Consider the following 14223-nt stretch of genomic DNA (forward strand, 5'->3'; position numbering starts at 1 on the left):
CTGCAGAAGGAAATTGATGAAAACAAAAGCAAAGACCAATTTACAGTTGTGTCAACTATGGCAGGCACCTCTTATCCCTCAGAAAAGGAGGGAATAATGTGAATTTATGGAACTGTAGTAAAGAGCTGAAATACTATATATCATGAGGGGGAAAGATTTTGAGAAATCTTGTAAGACCTGCTGATTCTCTTGTCTTCTCCAAGGCTGTGCTTGGAATTTTTGGGAAGATGGGCAATTATTTAAAGTGCTTTAAAATCAATGTAGCTTTAGCTGAAGTAGAACCAAAGGAAAGAGAAAAATTAAGCCTATTTTGATAGGCTTCCCCTTTGCACGTGCATAATATTTTAGGGCATCATCCTGGCTCTCACACCATCTAGCGGGTGGGACTTTTTTTTCTTAGTACAAAAATGTTGAACAGCAGTGCAATTTGATACAGAAAGTGATTTATTCCCCTGCTGATAACTGAGATCATCTAGCATTCCAGACAGGCGCAGTTAATGGATGACTTATCCCTCACCCAACAGCTGATTACAGGACCTCAGGAGACAGCAGGGAGCTTTGAGTGAGGCTATAGAAACAACATGGCATTTTATTTTCCTTTTAGTGTTATTGCAACTATATTCAGCCCTGGAATGTTACAGCTGTGTCAGTCTGGGCCCCCTGCAGCACTGGCATGCATGGAGGTGGGTAGGCAGCACTCAGCCCCCATTGCTCTAATGGCATTATTATCCCTTTCTGCAGTCTCTGTGTAAACACTTACGGAGCAGAATAACGGGCCCTCATTTGTTCAGAAGATACACCAAGTCTTTCATGATGACTTTTTATTGCAATTCCTGCTACTCCATTGGATAGTTTTAAATCACTCTAACCCTGAAGGAATGCTGAGGAGTACACCTTCACATGAACTGAAAATTCTCCTGGCATCTGTCAGTGTACTTTTCATTAGGTTGATTCCTAAAAGTATCCATTAAAATACCTGAGGTGATAACTGGTATGGTCATCAGCAGAGATAGGTCAAGCCTGGGTTCATTCTTTTTTCTTAACAGATGGTTCTTCTTAAAGAAGGTGAAGACTCAGTGTCTGAGCAGCTTGCTGTGCTCTTATTGCTAAGAAGTCTTAAATAGCTTTTTTTTTCCCTTTTTGAATGAAAAAAAATCCACCACTTTTTTTCAGAAGACACCATTTCAGATAAAGTAATTTGGTTAGACATCAATAAATATCTGACTTTGCAGAGAAGTTGTCACATGATTCAGTTTTCTTGTGCAGCTTAGGGAATTAATTTCTTTTCTGAATTTGTCACACTTCACATTGCAGTGTCCAGTCCATGCTACATCTGTGTCCTTTCTATGAACTTTTAAGTAAGACTCAGATGCATTGATGAAGTATTGGGAGTGTGTTTGATTAAAAATTAAGATTTTGTTTCAAGTGTATTTTTTTCTAATACCATTCTTTCTCTTTCCAGTACTACCAGCTCAACTGCAAGTAGTTGTGACACAGAGTTCACAAAGGAGGATGAGCAGCGGCTGAAGGATTACATCCAGCAGCTGAAAAATGACAGGGCAGCAGTGAAACTGACAATGCTGGAGCTGGAAAGCATCCACATTGATCCCCTTAGTTATGATGTTAAGCCACGTGGAGACAACCAGAGGCTGGACCTGGAAAATGCAGTCTTGATGCAGGAACTCATGGCAATGAAGGTATTTTATTCATAACCAAGAGGGAGCTGCTCTGCTGGCAATGCCCGTGTCACAAAATATACTCAGTCACACACATGGTGGGATTATTTGATAGTATCAGTGGGTAATAAAAGGTAACTTCATTGAAACACATAATCTGGACTGAAAATCCAGTAGTCAGAAAGCAACGGAAGGCAGTGCATTAACAGTGATGAGCTATGTGTGTTCTGAATTAGAAGGACTTCATCAGTGTCTCTAAACTTGGAATGCTCTTTTTGACAAACAAGATGCTCTTTTTCTGAGAGATATGGCAGCTGAATTGCTCAAGGATGACAAAAAACCATGATTCAGCACTTCCCAAGAGATAGGTCATTACTTAGGAGCTTGCAGATATGCATCATGAATATTTGTGAACTGAAGCAGAACAAATTCCACTGCTTTTAATATTGGTGTGGGAGGAGGAATGGTCTGTCAGATGTCATCCCTAATGCTCTCTGACAGTTGGTCACAAGTCCTGAACTGTTCTAGGCACTGTGTTCCAATCTGTAGCTGAGTCCAGAGACTGAACGAGGGGTAGGGTGTGTAATGACTTGCATTAACAGAGGGTTTTGGAGAAAACCCTGCTTTATATGTCCAGCTCTTAAGATGTGTTCTAGAAAAGCTGATCTTTACTGACCAGTTGTAGAGCTTACATCATTTTAAGTCTGTCTTCTGTATTGATTTTGAGAGGTGAACTAAAAGATAGGAACATACCAAAGGCAATATGAATTTGTCTGGTTTTGATTCTGTTTAACTTCTATATTTTAGCAAGTGCTAATTTAGCCAAATAATTGTTGACATGTCAGGTGATGGTATTGAGTGGGACAGAAAATCCTAATAGTTTAATGAGCTTCTAAAGTTACAGATTTTTGTTCAGATGTGCTGCTTCTGGCTAAGTGATAGCCTGGTGATGATAACTATGTTCTTAGTGGTGCTGCTTTTCCAAGACGACAGATACAGTTTTGCATTTATTATATAATAATGCATTTATTATTGGCAGTTCAGAAAAGATTGCTTGCTAGAGGTTGGGAGGTGTAAAATTATGTTACTTGTTTGAATACATTGTGACCAACAGCAATATATTCCCCACAACTAAAACATGCAAGATGTACTGTAAGATGTTGGTAGATAATCAGATGCATATTTTGGATATCACAATTCCTTTTCCTTTTGTGCATCCAGATCTTCCCTGAAATCTCTTGCACACCATTCTTTTCTCTATTTTCTATTCCTTCTCTATTTTCTATTTCATTCTCTACTTTTCAATTTTAACTCACTTTATTTTCCTAATTTTATTTTAATTTAAAGATAAGAGGAAACTGCAGAGCTGTATTTCTTGTGAGGTAGTGGCCTTGCTTTCCCTGTCAGGAACACCAGCAGTTGCATATCATAATTTCTGGTACCGTTTCAAGTGCTGGTATTTCTTTTGTTCACACAACAGTTATCTAACTTTGTTTTTGGCACACAGCATCCATTTGGCTGGACCTGGCACATTGGGTTTTCACTGCCGGAATTGCCTCTGGAAGAACATTTTCTTCTTGATCAGGTCGTGTGGAGTGCATACAGAACAGACACACATTTTTGCATAGGTGTGTGACGTTACCTTCAGCCCTTTGCAGTACAGAGAAACTGAGAGTACTGTTATTGGTTGTAATTTCTTGTACTTTGCTGAAATTCACAACTGCAGGAAAACCTTATGTTTCTGAAAGAGACGTTGTGAAACCTCAATTGTGAAAACTTGTGATTTGTCGAATATGTTACCTGTCAGCTTCCATGGTTGTTGCTCAGGTCTGCATTACCCCTCCTCATCTATTTGTCAGGCTGGAACAGAGTTGAACCTAAGGTCAGGACTCCTTTTGGCCTTCTGAGTTTATTTTTTGTATCAATTATTTGAAACATGTATCTTACACAGAACATCATATGCATCTGCCTCCTTCTGAGACAAACTTGTAGTTATGATATTTTATTAAAAATCCTTTGCTAGGATCTTTCCCCTCCTGAGGAGCTGGGAACCCCAGGAAAGAAATGTAAACAATAACTATCTGCTGCTGTGCAACAGGTGCATTTTCCACTGGTCCATGTGGATTGTTTTCAATTGATGACCAATCACAGCCACCTGTGCCGAGGCTGCGAGCAGTCACAAGGTTTTTGTTATGCATTCTATTCTATTCTTGTTCTTTGTAACCTTCTGATCTTTCTTTTCTCTCTGTTCTTTTAGTATAGTTTTTATGTAGTATTTTAATATAATATATAAGATAATAAATCAGTCTTCTGAGAAATAGAGTCAAACCTTGAGTCTCCACACAGAGGGCATTTGCAACACAAACTGAAAATTTAGGTTTCCTCTCAGTATTTTATTTAACTTGAAGCAGATGAACTGCAGAAGACTTCACTGTTTATCATTTTTAATTTGTTCTCTCCCTTCTACATTCTTAGCAAGGGTGATGCAGCTAGACCAAGCTACTCAATTTCCCGCGTTGCTGGATCTTACAATTGCCCTGCTGTCTTCCCAAAACTTGGTTCTGTGTTGGAATCTCTGCCACATCTTTTGGCACCTTCCATTGCTGATTTCCAGTAAAAACTGATCACCTCATCAGTTTGAAATACCTTTAGTAGTTCTTCATTATTAATTAGAAAGGCAGTTTGAGGATTGTTTCTCTGCTGCCCTGTTTATTATTATTGTTTTACTGATCCAGAGCATAAGACGTAGTGGTCTGCCAGTACTCCTATAAAATTCAATTCTTTGCTTCAAGCAATAATTAACCATGTTTCCAAATACATTCTCATCCACGGTTTGTCATCATTGAGTAGTCTTGCTTTGAGGTCAGTTGTTGTCATGCCCCAGTTAGCAAGGAGATTACTTCTGATGGGTGTAAATAATTCCTGGTTTACAGCCTTTCTGCATTTCAAAGGACTTAATCTAGATAAGAAGTCTCAGCTTTCTACACTGATAATTTTTCCTCTTTTGTGTACAGGTGTTGATAATGTCATTCATGTGCTTTGAGACTAGTCTTTTGGTGGAAAATGTTAAGAATTCCATTGTCCACCTTTGTTACAGCGCTTCATACTCCTACAGATTTGTATAGTGAAATACAGTTAACTAGAGCATGACATTTATCTGCTGTAATGTTTGTTTTAATTCTGAAGGCTGACACATCCCACCTTGTTTACTGTGATTCTCCCGGAGTCATGACTTTTGTGACTTTAAAAACTTCTTGCCACATTAGAGTCCTACGTGACCAAATCGAATACAAATTTTGATTTTGAGAATTCTGTGGTGTTTCTGATTCTTTTGAATCAGAAATTTTAAATTTTCATTCAAGTTTTTCTCAAAATCAGGATTATAGTATGACTGTAAGTACAAAATATCTCTCAATATTAAATTAATTAGTCGCAAAATAGCTGCTGGATTTGATACATGAAGCTTGTGAATTTGCATGGATTTTCTTTAGTCTTCTGCAATCCCCTAGAAGAGGGACACTTGCTACCTCCTCCTTCAGGGTTTCATTTAGTGAGTGCCACCTGTGCTCACTCTGAAGATGCAGGTGTGTTAAACTGGAAAAATGCTTCACAGCAACCTGTAGCTGGAAGAAAAGGGAAACAGTAGATACACAAAGGTGGCATTGTCATTTCAATTGAATTTAGATGCGGTCTTTAGAAGACTTATTTTCATGGAAAGAATTGCTGCATATTGACTCACTAAATAAACCTGAAATACTTGAATTTTCCCAAAATGGCTGCTGCTACTCTGCCTCACACATTGCGTGGGTCCGTATCACAATCCTCAACTGCAGTTCGAATTTTTAACCATCTTCAACCTTTCCATTCCCCTGTTCCTTCTCTGGCAGCCTCTGTAAGACACTGGCTGACAGAAGCTTTTTAACTTATCCCCTGCTTTGTTTTTGCTTCTTTACTTCCAAGTCACGTTGTTTTGACATGAGAAAAGTAACATATGGGTGGTGCGTGATAAGTCTTCTGGGACAGGATGCAAACTGCTGATTTCATATATGATGATCTAAGCTTACTGTCTTCATAAACAAAGGAGTTAAACATTGATCCTCAAATTTATTTTGAGCTTGGATAAAATAAGAAATAAAATAAAAAAATACTGAATGTTTATGAAAATAAAATAAGTTAAAATCTTTGCATGATAAGAAAAAACTGTTCTACAGATTATTTGTTGTAGTGGATAAATTTACCCTTTTATTTTAGGGAATAAATGTCCTTTATTTCTGGGCTGAATTTGCCTAGTTTCATCCTCTAGCCAGGAAAGACTTTGTCATGACCATCCCACACAGACAGCCAAAAGTATCTTTTATTCATATAAGTGTCAAAATACTCTGTTCAAATTACTTCTCAGCCTTCACTAAGAAGGCTAAGTAGATTAATGGCTTTAGAAGTAGAGGCTTAAGCAGTTAAAGGCATTCACTTGAGTATATCAGACCATCCAGTTCAACTCCTATAACAAAATTTCCCCATCATTATTTATCAGTATTTACATTTTTTACTGTTGACAGAAGCAATTAATGGTAAGTTTGCCTAACAACTAAATTTGTGTAAACCACATTGAATGAAACTGATTGTGCTTCTAACCTTCAGTTCACAAACAAGCAGATAAATAAATCAGTGACTTTAAAGTTCATACAAACCTTTCCAAGCCCCTCAGGGTTTTTAAGATAAGGATTTTATTTTTACATGGTTCTGAATAAGCCAGTGATGGTTGTAACTGTGATACACCTGTGTGGACTGCTTACTCTTAATCCAGACAGCAGATTTTTGGTAGGAACTCAGATTCCTTTCAACATAAAAAGTTTGTCTAAATATGTGTAAAGATTTGGTTTTGTATGACCTTTGTTAATAATGGCTAAAATATGAAGAGCATTATTTTTGAACCATAAAGCAAGATACCTCTGTTATTTTTGTGATTAGGGGTTTTTTGGGTTTTTGTTTTCTTTTTAATAAATAGTGACTTGTTCCTAGGCTGGCCACGCAACAAGAAACTTCTGTCTTTCAGAGGTGTTTACACAATGAACAAGAGAAATGTAATACAGAAACTGTCTGCATGAACTTAGTATTCACCCATTAAATGACCTAGGCCAAGGCAATTTAAACAGTGGAAACATGATTCTGGGTTGAGTTGTTGGTTTTTTTGGGGTTTTCTGGGGTTTTTTTTTTTGAGTTTTTGGGGGTTGTTTGTTTGTTTGTTTGTTTTGGTTTTTTGTTGTTGTTTTGTTTTGTTTAGGCTGTCTTTTGTTTGTTTATTGGTGGTTTTAACTACATAATGCAAATTATGTATTAGTACTATATCTTTAAAGGTTTTGTGGATATTGGGTTTTTCTGGGTATAGAAAATAACTAGGCATTTTGTACAAGAAACATTTCTGAAGTGTTGTTAATCACAAAGAGCCTTGTGGTTCCGGAATAACCCATCATTTGCTTTTCACAGGACTTTTGGAGCATGTGCTGAAAAAAGGGTGATTGCACTCATGCCTTGCTCTTAAACTTCTGCCCAGCCACTGTCAGACAGATGTTAAAACAGAGGTCTGTCCCCAGGCAGCAGACATTGTGTTACAATAGGTGACAGCCCTGTCAGAAGCAAGAAGGAGCTCTCAGAATTGAGCTTCTTTCTATCAAGTACCTGTGTCCATCCTCTGTGGATTGTATTTAGGGAAGAAAATAAGTGAGTGCATTTTTCTGTCAAACTCAAGTTGTGTATGCTTGGGATTCTGGCCACCTAGGGGAGGGAATTTATAAATGGATGTCTGATGGTGCCATATTCAGTTGCTCTTTTTGACATAACTCATTTTACCACAGAGGCTGGTATTACAAGGCAGGAATAGGTCCTGGTCTCTCAAACCCCTTCCACAGTAATTAGATTAATTCTTGCATATCGTTAAGAAACTGAAACCTCCCTTTTAGGGAGATGTTTGACAAAGTCATAAACTTCTGCTTTTAAGACAATGGTCTCTGAAGGACAAAGTAGAGCCAGAGAAATTTCAGCAGCTGTGGCAATTCTCTCAGATCTCTGACAGTCTAATTCTAATTTTGCTTCTGAGCTTATTCCTGAAGATGATAAAGGGGTGGCACAGCTCATCATACTCAGACTGAAGATATACAGATCTTCAAGAAATATGCAATGTGATTATAAAAAGTCATCTGGATGTTGATAGTTTTCTCAATGGAAAGAACTCTTAAGTTATAAGACTGGATGAAAATCTTGTTTAACCTCATCTTCCTTTAGGTACCTAGTCCCATGAAGCAGCAATAATACAATGTTTCTTCAACAGGAAGAGATGGCAGAGCTCAAGGCACAGCTTTACCTGCTGGAGAAGGAGAAGAAGGCTTTGGAATTGAAGCTGAGCACTCGAGAGGCCCAGGAGCAGGCCTACCTTGTCCATATTGAGCACTTGAAGTCAGAAGTGGAAGAACAAAAAGAGCAGAGAATGAGATCTCTCAACTCAACCAGCAGCGGAAGCAGAGACAAACTGGGCAAGGTCAGGAGTCAAGCTACATTTCCAAAGTTGTAAACATGATTAATTAAATTTTCCATCCCTATTGCAGTCTTTAGCATGTTAATCATGCTCTTATTTTGTCTATATGCAGATCTTTTCTCTCTTCCCCAGTTGCGAGGTGGTTTCTTCCATGCTGTGACTTCAGAACTTTGCAGAATTGGTGTTAGGCATGGGCTAATGGTATTTTGAGGACTACCACAAGGCCAGTCTTGCCAGACATACAAGTTGCTGTGGTTGAGCATGTGTTTTGCCTGTTGCCACTCACTGGAAACACTGGAAAGGAGTCTAAGCAAAATGCCATTCTCCCATAAACACAAAGTATGAAAACATCAGCACTCATTTCTATGCAGCATCTAGAACATTGTAATGACAATCTCTTTCTCCAAGTCAGATTGTAATAATTTGAGAATGAAGACTCTTCTCCCCTTCATGCAAAATAATGCAGAATAAACAGATTTCTGCATTTGTAGTAATAACTTGCATTAAGAAATAAATACATCGGAAAACTTTGTCTTAGTGTAATGCTGTGTCCCCATAAAATGTCAGTAATGTGTTTTAAAACAAAAACCAAGACATACACCTTACTTCCTTGTTCCTGGCAATACATCATCTGAATACTTCTCTTGATCCTAGTGCTTCTTTGTTTCTTGTGTGGTGTCAAAAGAAATATAAGGAAGGCAGTGGCAGTTTTGCACACAGTAGCAGAATTCTGCAAGTCAGTGAGCTGTGGTGGTTTAAAAAACATTTAGAGGCATTTGTGAAATACTAATCTGTTTAGTCCATTTCTTGGTATGATGATACACTGCCATATTGCTGTAACATTGAGTTGTCTGTTTCACCTTCATTTTAAAAGTAGCTGTGAACTAAGAGGCTTTCAGAATTTTCCCATAAGGAAGGTCAGTAATTTCTAATCAGGTGGTTTTTCCTCCTTTCTCAGGAATGCAGTGATGGCACCGCAACACCGCTAACACTTGCTGAGCTGAGACCATACAGTGAGAGTGAACTGACTGCTGAGCTGACCAATGCACTCAGGAGGTAAACACAGCTTCCCTCACCAGGGTCAGGACATGTCCTGTAGGTCCAGGGAAAGGTTTATTTCAGAGCCTTGACTCTAACCCTCAAGTGGTTTGAAGAGTGATCCTGTGAAAAGGAAAATTATTAAAGTCCTTCTAATTTTCCCCTCTCTCCTGCTGTTGTTCTTTAGCTGCTTTCACATGGTGCTCAATTCCATTCTTCTTGAGGTTCTCTAGAATTCAGTTGAATTTTAGAAATAAAAGAAACGCTCAGAATGGCAGCAATGACCACTATCAGGCAAGAGTATGAGACATAAAACAGTGACGTGACACATTTCTTGTGTGTGTAAAGAAAATGCTTAGTAAAGACAGGATTTGAAGTGTGATCTTTAGTTAAGAAGGTTGGCCACAGGTTAGAACTTGGGTAGGAGTTACAAGAGTGGGAAATGCAGGCATTTTGATGACTCAGATGCTCTGTTTGTCTCCTGAGTATGTAAGTGGAGCCACTGTTCCATTACAAATGATATTGTGTGAGGCATTAGCTTTCCAGTGGGAGAGAAAATTGATGTCTTGACAAACATCTTTTATCAACAGCCAGGTTTTAAGCTTAAGCTTTCAATACAGTTATACATTAGCTAGATATTTGTTTCTGCTGTAGTTTTTCCTTCACCAGCTATGTGGTAAACTTAATGACAAAGAAATGCATAGTTTCAATAATGGTTTCAATACGTGTTCCACCTTTACCAAGAAATGGCTGGCTGGTATCTAATCTGGTTCTTATATTTAGAACATGTCCAAAATGCTGCTAAGAATTTTGGCTGGGAAGAGTGTGTTTTGCTTTACTGGTGTTTGCGCCTTCTTTGATGGTGGAATGTCCTTTCAGGTAGCTGTGGTGTTTCATTCCTGAGGTGCTTTTTTTCATAGGTGCAATGGGTGCTGTGCCTAGGGATGCTTAAGCCTGAAAGGCATTATGTAAAAATGTAAGATCATTACCACTGCAAAATCAATACATCTCATACCATTTGCTTAGTAGTCTAGCAGTTGCTGAGTACTTAATTTGCATGATGCAGGGAACAAAATTCTGTGGGTAAAATAATCAAAACTGTCATTTGTGTGTGGGTGGATAAAACCCATCAGCAAAGTAATTTACATAAACATTGCAGAGAGCCATTGGCCTCCCCTGTATCCCCCACATTGCTCACTGGTGTGAGCTGCTCCACCAGCATTTTCTCCCTTCACTCAAGCTGCTACTCTTCCGGCTCTTGTTATTTGCTCCTGGATTTACAGGAGATGCCAATAACCTTAGTTAGCAGAGGTTTGAGTATAGTCATGAAATGTGGTTTGCTGACAACACAGAGAAAACAACTTTGCTTTATCTACTAGGCCTTAAGTTGATTAGCATGGATTTCCAGCCAAGGGCCTCACAAGTACAGTTTGTCAGGCAGAAATGGAGAAGAAAAATAATCGGATTAAACTGTACATAAATTGTGAAGGCCCTCTGTGTAATGGAAATACAGCTGTGCTAAATGTGATTGCTGCTGCCAGTGGGGCTCAAGCACAGTTCCTGCAAGCTGTGTGGACAGGGTATTTTTCCCCCTAATGAGTGTGCCGGCCAGATCAGGAGGGCTTAGCCCTCCTTACCATGAAGTCTTGTCTCTGCAAGTCAGTTGAAGGTCTGTCTACATATGGAGAAGGCTTACTGCAGCCTGTTTAGCCACAGCTATGCTAAAAAATACCAGAAGTCCCTAACTGCTGTTGTGGATAAATGGACCCTCGAATATCACAGTGATATTTAGACCATCACAAATCCACGGAAGAATTCTAAAAATTATCAAAAGTCCTTTCTCCTCTGTGAGTGCATCCTCCTCACCTGCCAAGGAAGTAGGACCAGAATACAAAATTTAAGGTGTTAGTCCCAGTAGCTGTGTTGCTGAAGGGTGGGGGTGGGGAGAAATGTGAAACAAGTGCGTATCATGCTCTGAGGTCCAGAGGTGGTATTTAAACGCCAGCATTCAGGAGTGTTTCAGGACTGGTTACATTTGGTGCATACATCCAGCAGTTGGTCCTCTCTGTTGTTTCTCCAGGCAGTAGACACTGGTTCAGGGGACAACAGCTGCAAGGATAGGGGCAGAAATCTGTTGGTTTTTGAGTCTGTTTATCAGAGCATGTGATACCAATCAGCAGCCCTACTTCCTGTTCCCTCTTTATCCCATCATTACAGAGACTAAAGCTCTGTCTGCTTCCCCCTCTGTTACTTTGCCATTCTGTCTTTCTGTTGCTCTTAAATTGTCAGGTTCTTCTCAGTTAATTGAAACAGAGTGAGACCCAAATAAAACAGCAGGACATAGTTATGGTTTGGGTTTTGGTGTAGTTTGGAAGCATTTATTTGCTCATAGTATGCAAATGGCCATGCAGCAGAACAATCTCATCCACTGAGCTGGGCTGGCTTCTCTCTGCAGATGTGGATATTTTCATAATTCTGGAATCCAGTAGTGTGTTGTGAATCATTTGTTGGTAGTGCCCATCAGCAGAAATTCAAGGCAGAAGCAGTTCTTCATCTGTTCTGTCATAACATATTTGTTCTAGAACAACTCAGGGTTTCCTGTAGTAGTGCTCAGCATTAAAACCCCTGTTACCAGCTTTTTACAGAATTCACTTGTTTGCATGGTCACTATGCTAACTGGGAGAAATGTAAATTATCTTAAAGTCCTATGCTTTTAAAGCTACATCTACTACACCAATTTCTGGTGTTGCAAGCTGAGCTCTCTAATTCGGACATACCCTGTTCCAGCCAAACATAAACGCTTTCTGCCAGAGCCTTTCACAGTTTTGGTTTTCCCTCTGTTTTTTCTTAATGGAATGATGAAGTGCTTTAATAGGCACAAAGCCTCTTCTTTCTTGAGTCTGACACATCCATAAACAAGCTTCTTGGCAGGAAATACCTTGCTCTTGAGAGGGTAGAAATGTGTTCTCAGCAGCTTCATGGCCTGGTGCTGACACCTTGATGATTGTGCCAGAAGCCAGTTTTATAAGACAAGGTCTTGTTGAATACCCCAAAATCAGACACATGACACAGTCTCTGAGGGAAGACCCTAAATGAGTTCTCTTCCTTGCTGGTTTGTTCTCTTCTGCTGGGGCAGGGCAGGGAGCACTGTACATGACTTGTATGAGTTGTAACTCAGTAGACATATACCACGTTATGCATTAATGCAGGTAAATGCATTATAGGTGGCAGGAGGGAGGCAGTAACAATTCCATTCTGCTTTAGAAGGCTGATGATAATGATGATAGAACTCATATTTTCTTCTACTAAGAAGATATTTTCTTCAGCTTTCATTCTGTGAAAAGTGGCCAAGCTGGCAAGACTGAAATTTCTTCCTCTCCCTAAACCTTGCTACAAATGTTTTGATCGTTGAGATCCTCCTGTGGTCTATGCTTATATTTTCAGCTGCTGATAGCTTTTCTGTCTGTGCAGGGTTGTATTTTATTCATACATTTAGAGAATAATTTATAAATCATGAAAATGCTTGGCCAGGAAGGATCTAGCAGTACTAGGCAAGGACCGTGGCAGGCAAAACACTTTGTAACTAGACTGACTGTTCAGACCCCAGCTGCATCATCATTTGACACAAAATTATGATCCTTGATGGCTGTGCAGGATTACATGTACTGTGTCAGTCTAGACATGTTTCACTATCTACCTCACAAAAGAGTGACTTTCCATCTGGCAACACTGCAAAGGAGCTTTATATTTACCATGCCTGATGACTTCTAAACTAAGAGATAGTGAGTGATGCTAGTAATCGTGAAGTCACTGTGGAGAGAGGAAATTAGTAGTTATCAGTAGGACTGGAAAAGAGCTCTTCTTCTGTTAACAAAAGGTACATTTTGCCCAGAGCTGTGGTCCCACCTCTCTGGAGTGGAAGCTGCAGGTATTTCTAGTAGGACATGAAAAACACATCCTATTGCCATAATTTCCTGGTGTCTATTGAAACAGTACAATGTTTCTTGTGCTCTTACGTCCTTATCCCTTTCCAAAGACTGCAACTGTGTTTTGTGCCAAACTTCTTTTCAGAGAGCAAACATTTCAATAGAAAATTGGGCCAAGGCATGACAGTGACTGCTTCCTGACACAATGTCAGAGAGAGAAATCAAGCCACCTTCCTTTATTTTAAATTTCGATAAACTCCATCTGATGGCATGTTAGCCTTGAATATTTTCAAGGGCTGACCTTAGTTTCATGATAGCAGCAGTCAGTTTCATCATTGAAATTCAAGCCTACACTGAACACAGTAAGGCTGTCTCAGAAATGAAAATAGAAATGCCTAAAACATATCGTAACCATTCATATTTAAAATTACTCTTTAGACTTTTCTGTGATCAAGGTATGGGACAAACATGCAGTGGGTAAAAGCAGGGGGAGAGAGACAGAGGTTTGTGTTCTGGACCTACTGATGCATCTGCTGCTTTCTGTCAGTGTTTGCTTATTTCTGGTCTCCAATTACCACATCAATTAAATGAGGAGATAAGCAACTCTAAGGCATGTGAAAGCGAGACACTAGTATGGCTTGCAGTCATCACAAATTTCAGAGATGTCTCTTTTTTGTGACTGTGCAGTATCCTGTTGTGGTTTCCCCTGGCTCCTGGGTGTGTTTCAGAGGGCATGGTCTGTCTCTGGAAATCCCTTTGGAGAGTCCCACTAAGAAAAGCCTCACAAGAAGAGAATTGACTCATGGTGATATCAGGAACAGATTCCTTAGAAGCACCTTGAGGAACTGTATTTACCATATGCCTCACAAACAGCCATGATTTGTCTTTTTCTCCATTTTTGACATGGAGTAAGTACTTCTTACCACCCTGTGGTTATCTGAACTGCTGAGCTGCTATGCACTTCGATATAATCATCACGGGGAGCTCCAAACAGCTCCAGCTCTGGAGACCTTCCAGGCTGGGCTGACGAAGCTGGGTGGGAGGTTTGAGCAGT

The 14223-nt window shown here is 39.5% G+C and overlaps 1 protein-coding gene across 1 annotated transcript in view; it reads left to right on the top strand.

Annotated features, from left to right (window-relative positions):
• The window catches only part of MCC (MCC regulator of WNT signaling pathway), a 56737-nt gene that overhangs the window by 32642 nt on the left and 9872 nt on the right, over positions 1 to 14223 (top strand). The window contains exons 11-13 of the mRNA XM_041471042.1: positions 1463 to 1697; positions 8002 to 8208; positions 9164 to 9261. Coding sequence (XP_041326976.1) covers positions 1463 to 1697; positions 8002 to 8208; positions 9164 to 9261 — 540 coding nt within the window. The remainder of the gene's footprint in view (positions 1 to 1462; positions 1698 to 8001; positions 8209 to 9163; positions 9262 to 14223) is intronic.

This window comes from Pyrgilauda ruficollis, unplaced genomic scaffold, assembly GCF_017590135.1.
Source record: "Pyrgilauda ruficollis isolate IOZ18807 unplaced genomic scaffold, ASM1759013v1 scaffold254, whole genome shotgun sequence".
NCBI classification, from domain to species: domain Eukaryota; kingdom Metazoa; phylum Chordata; class Aves; order Passeriformes; family Passeridae; genus Pyrgilauda; species Pyrgilauda ruficollis.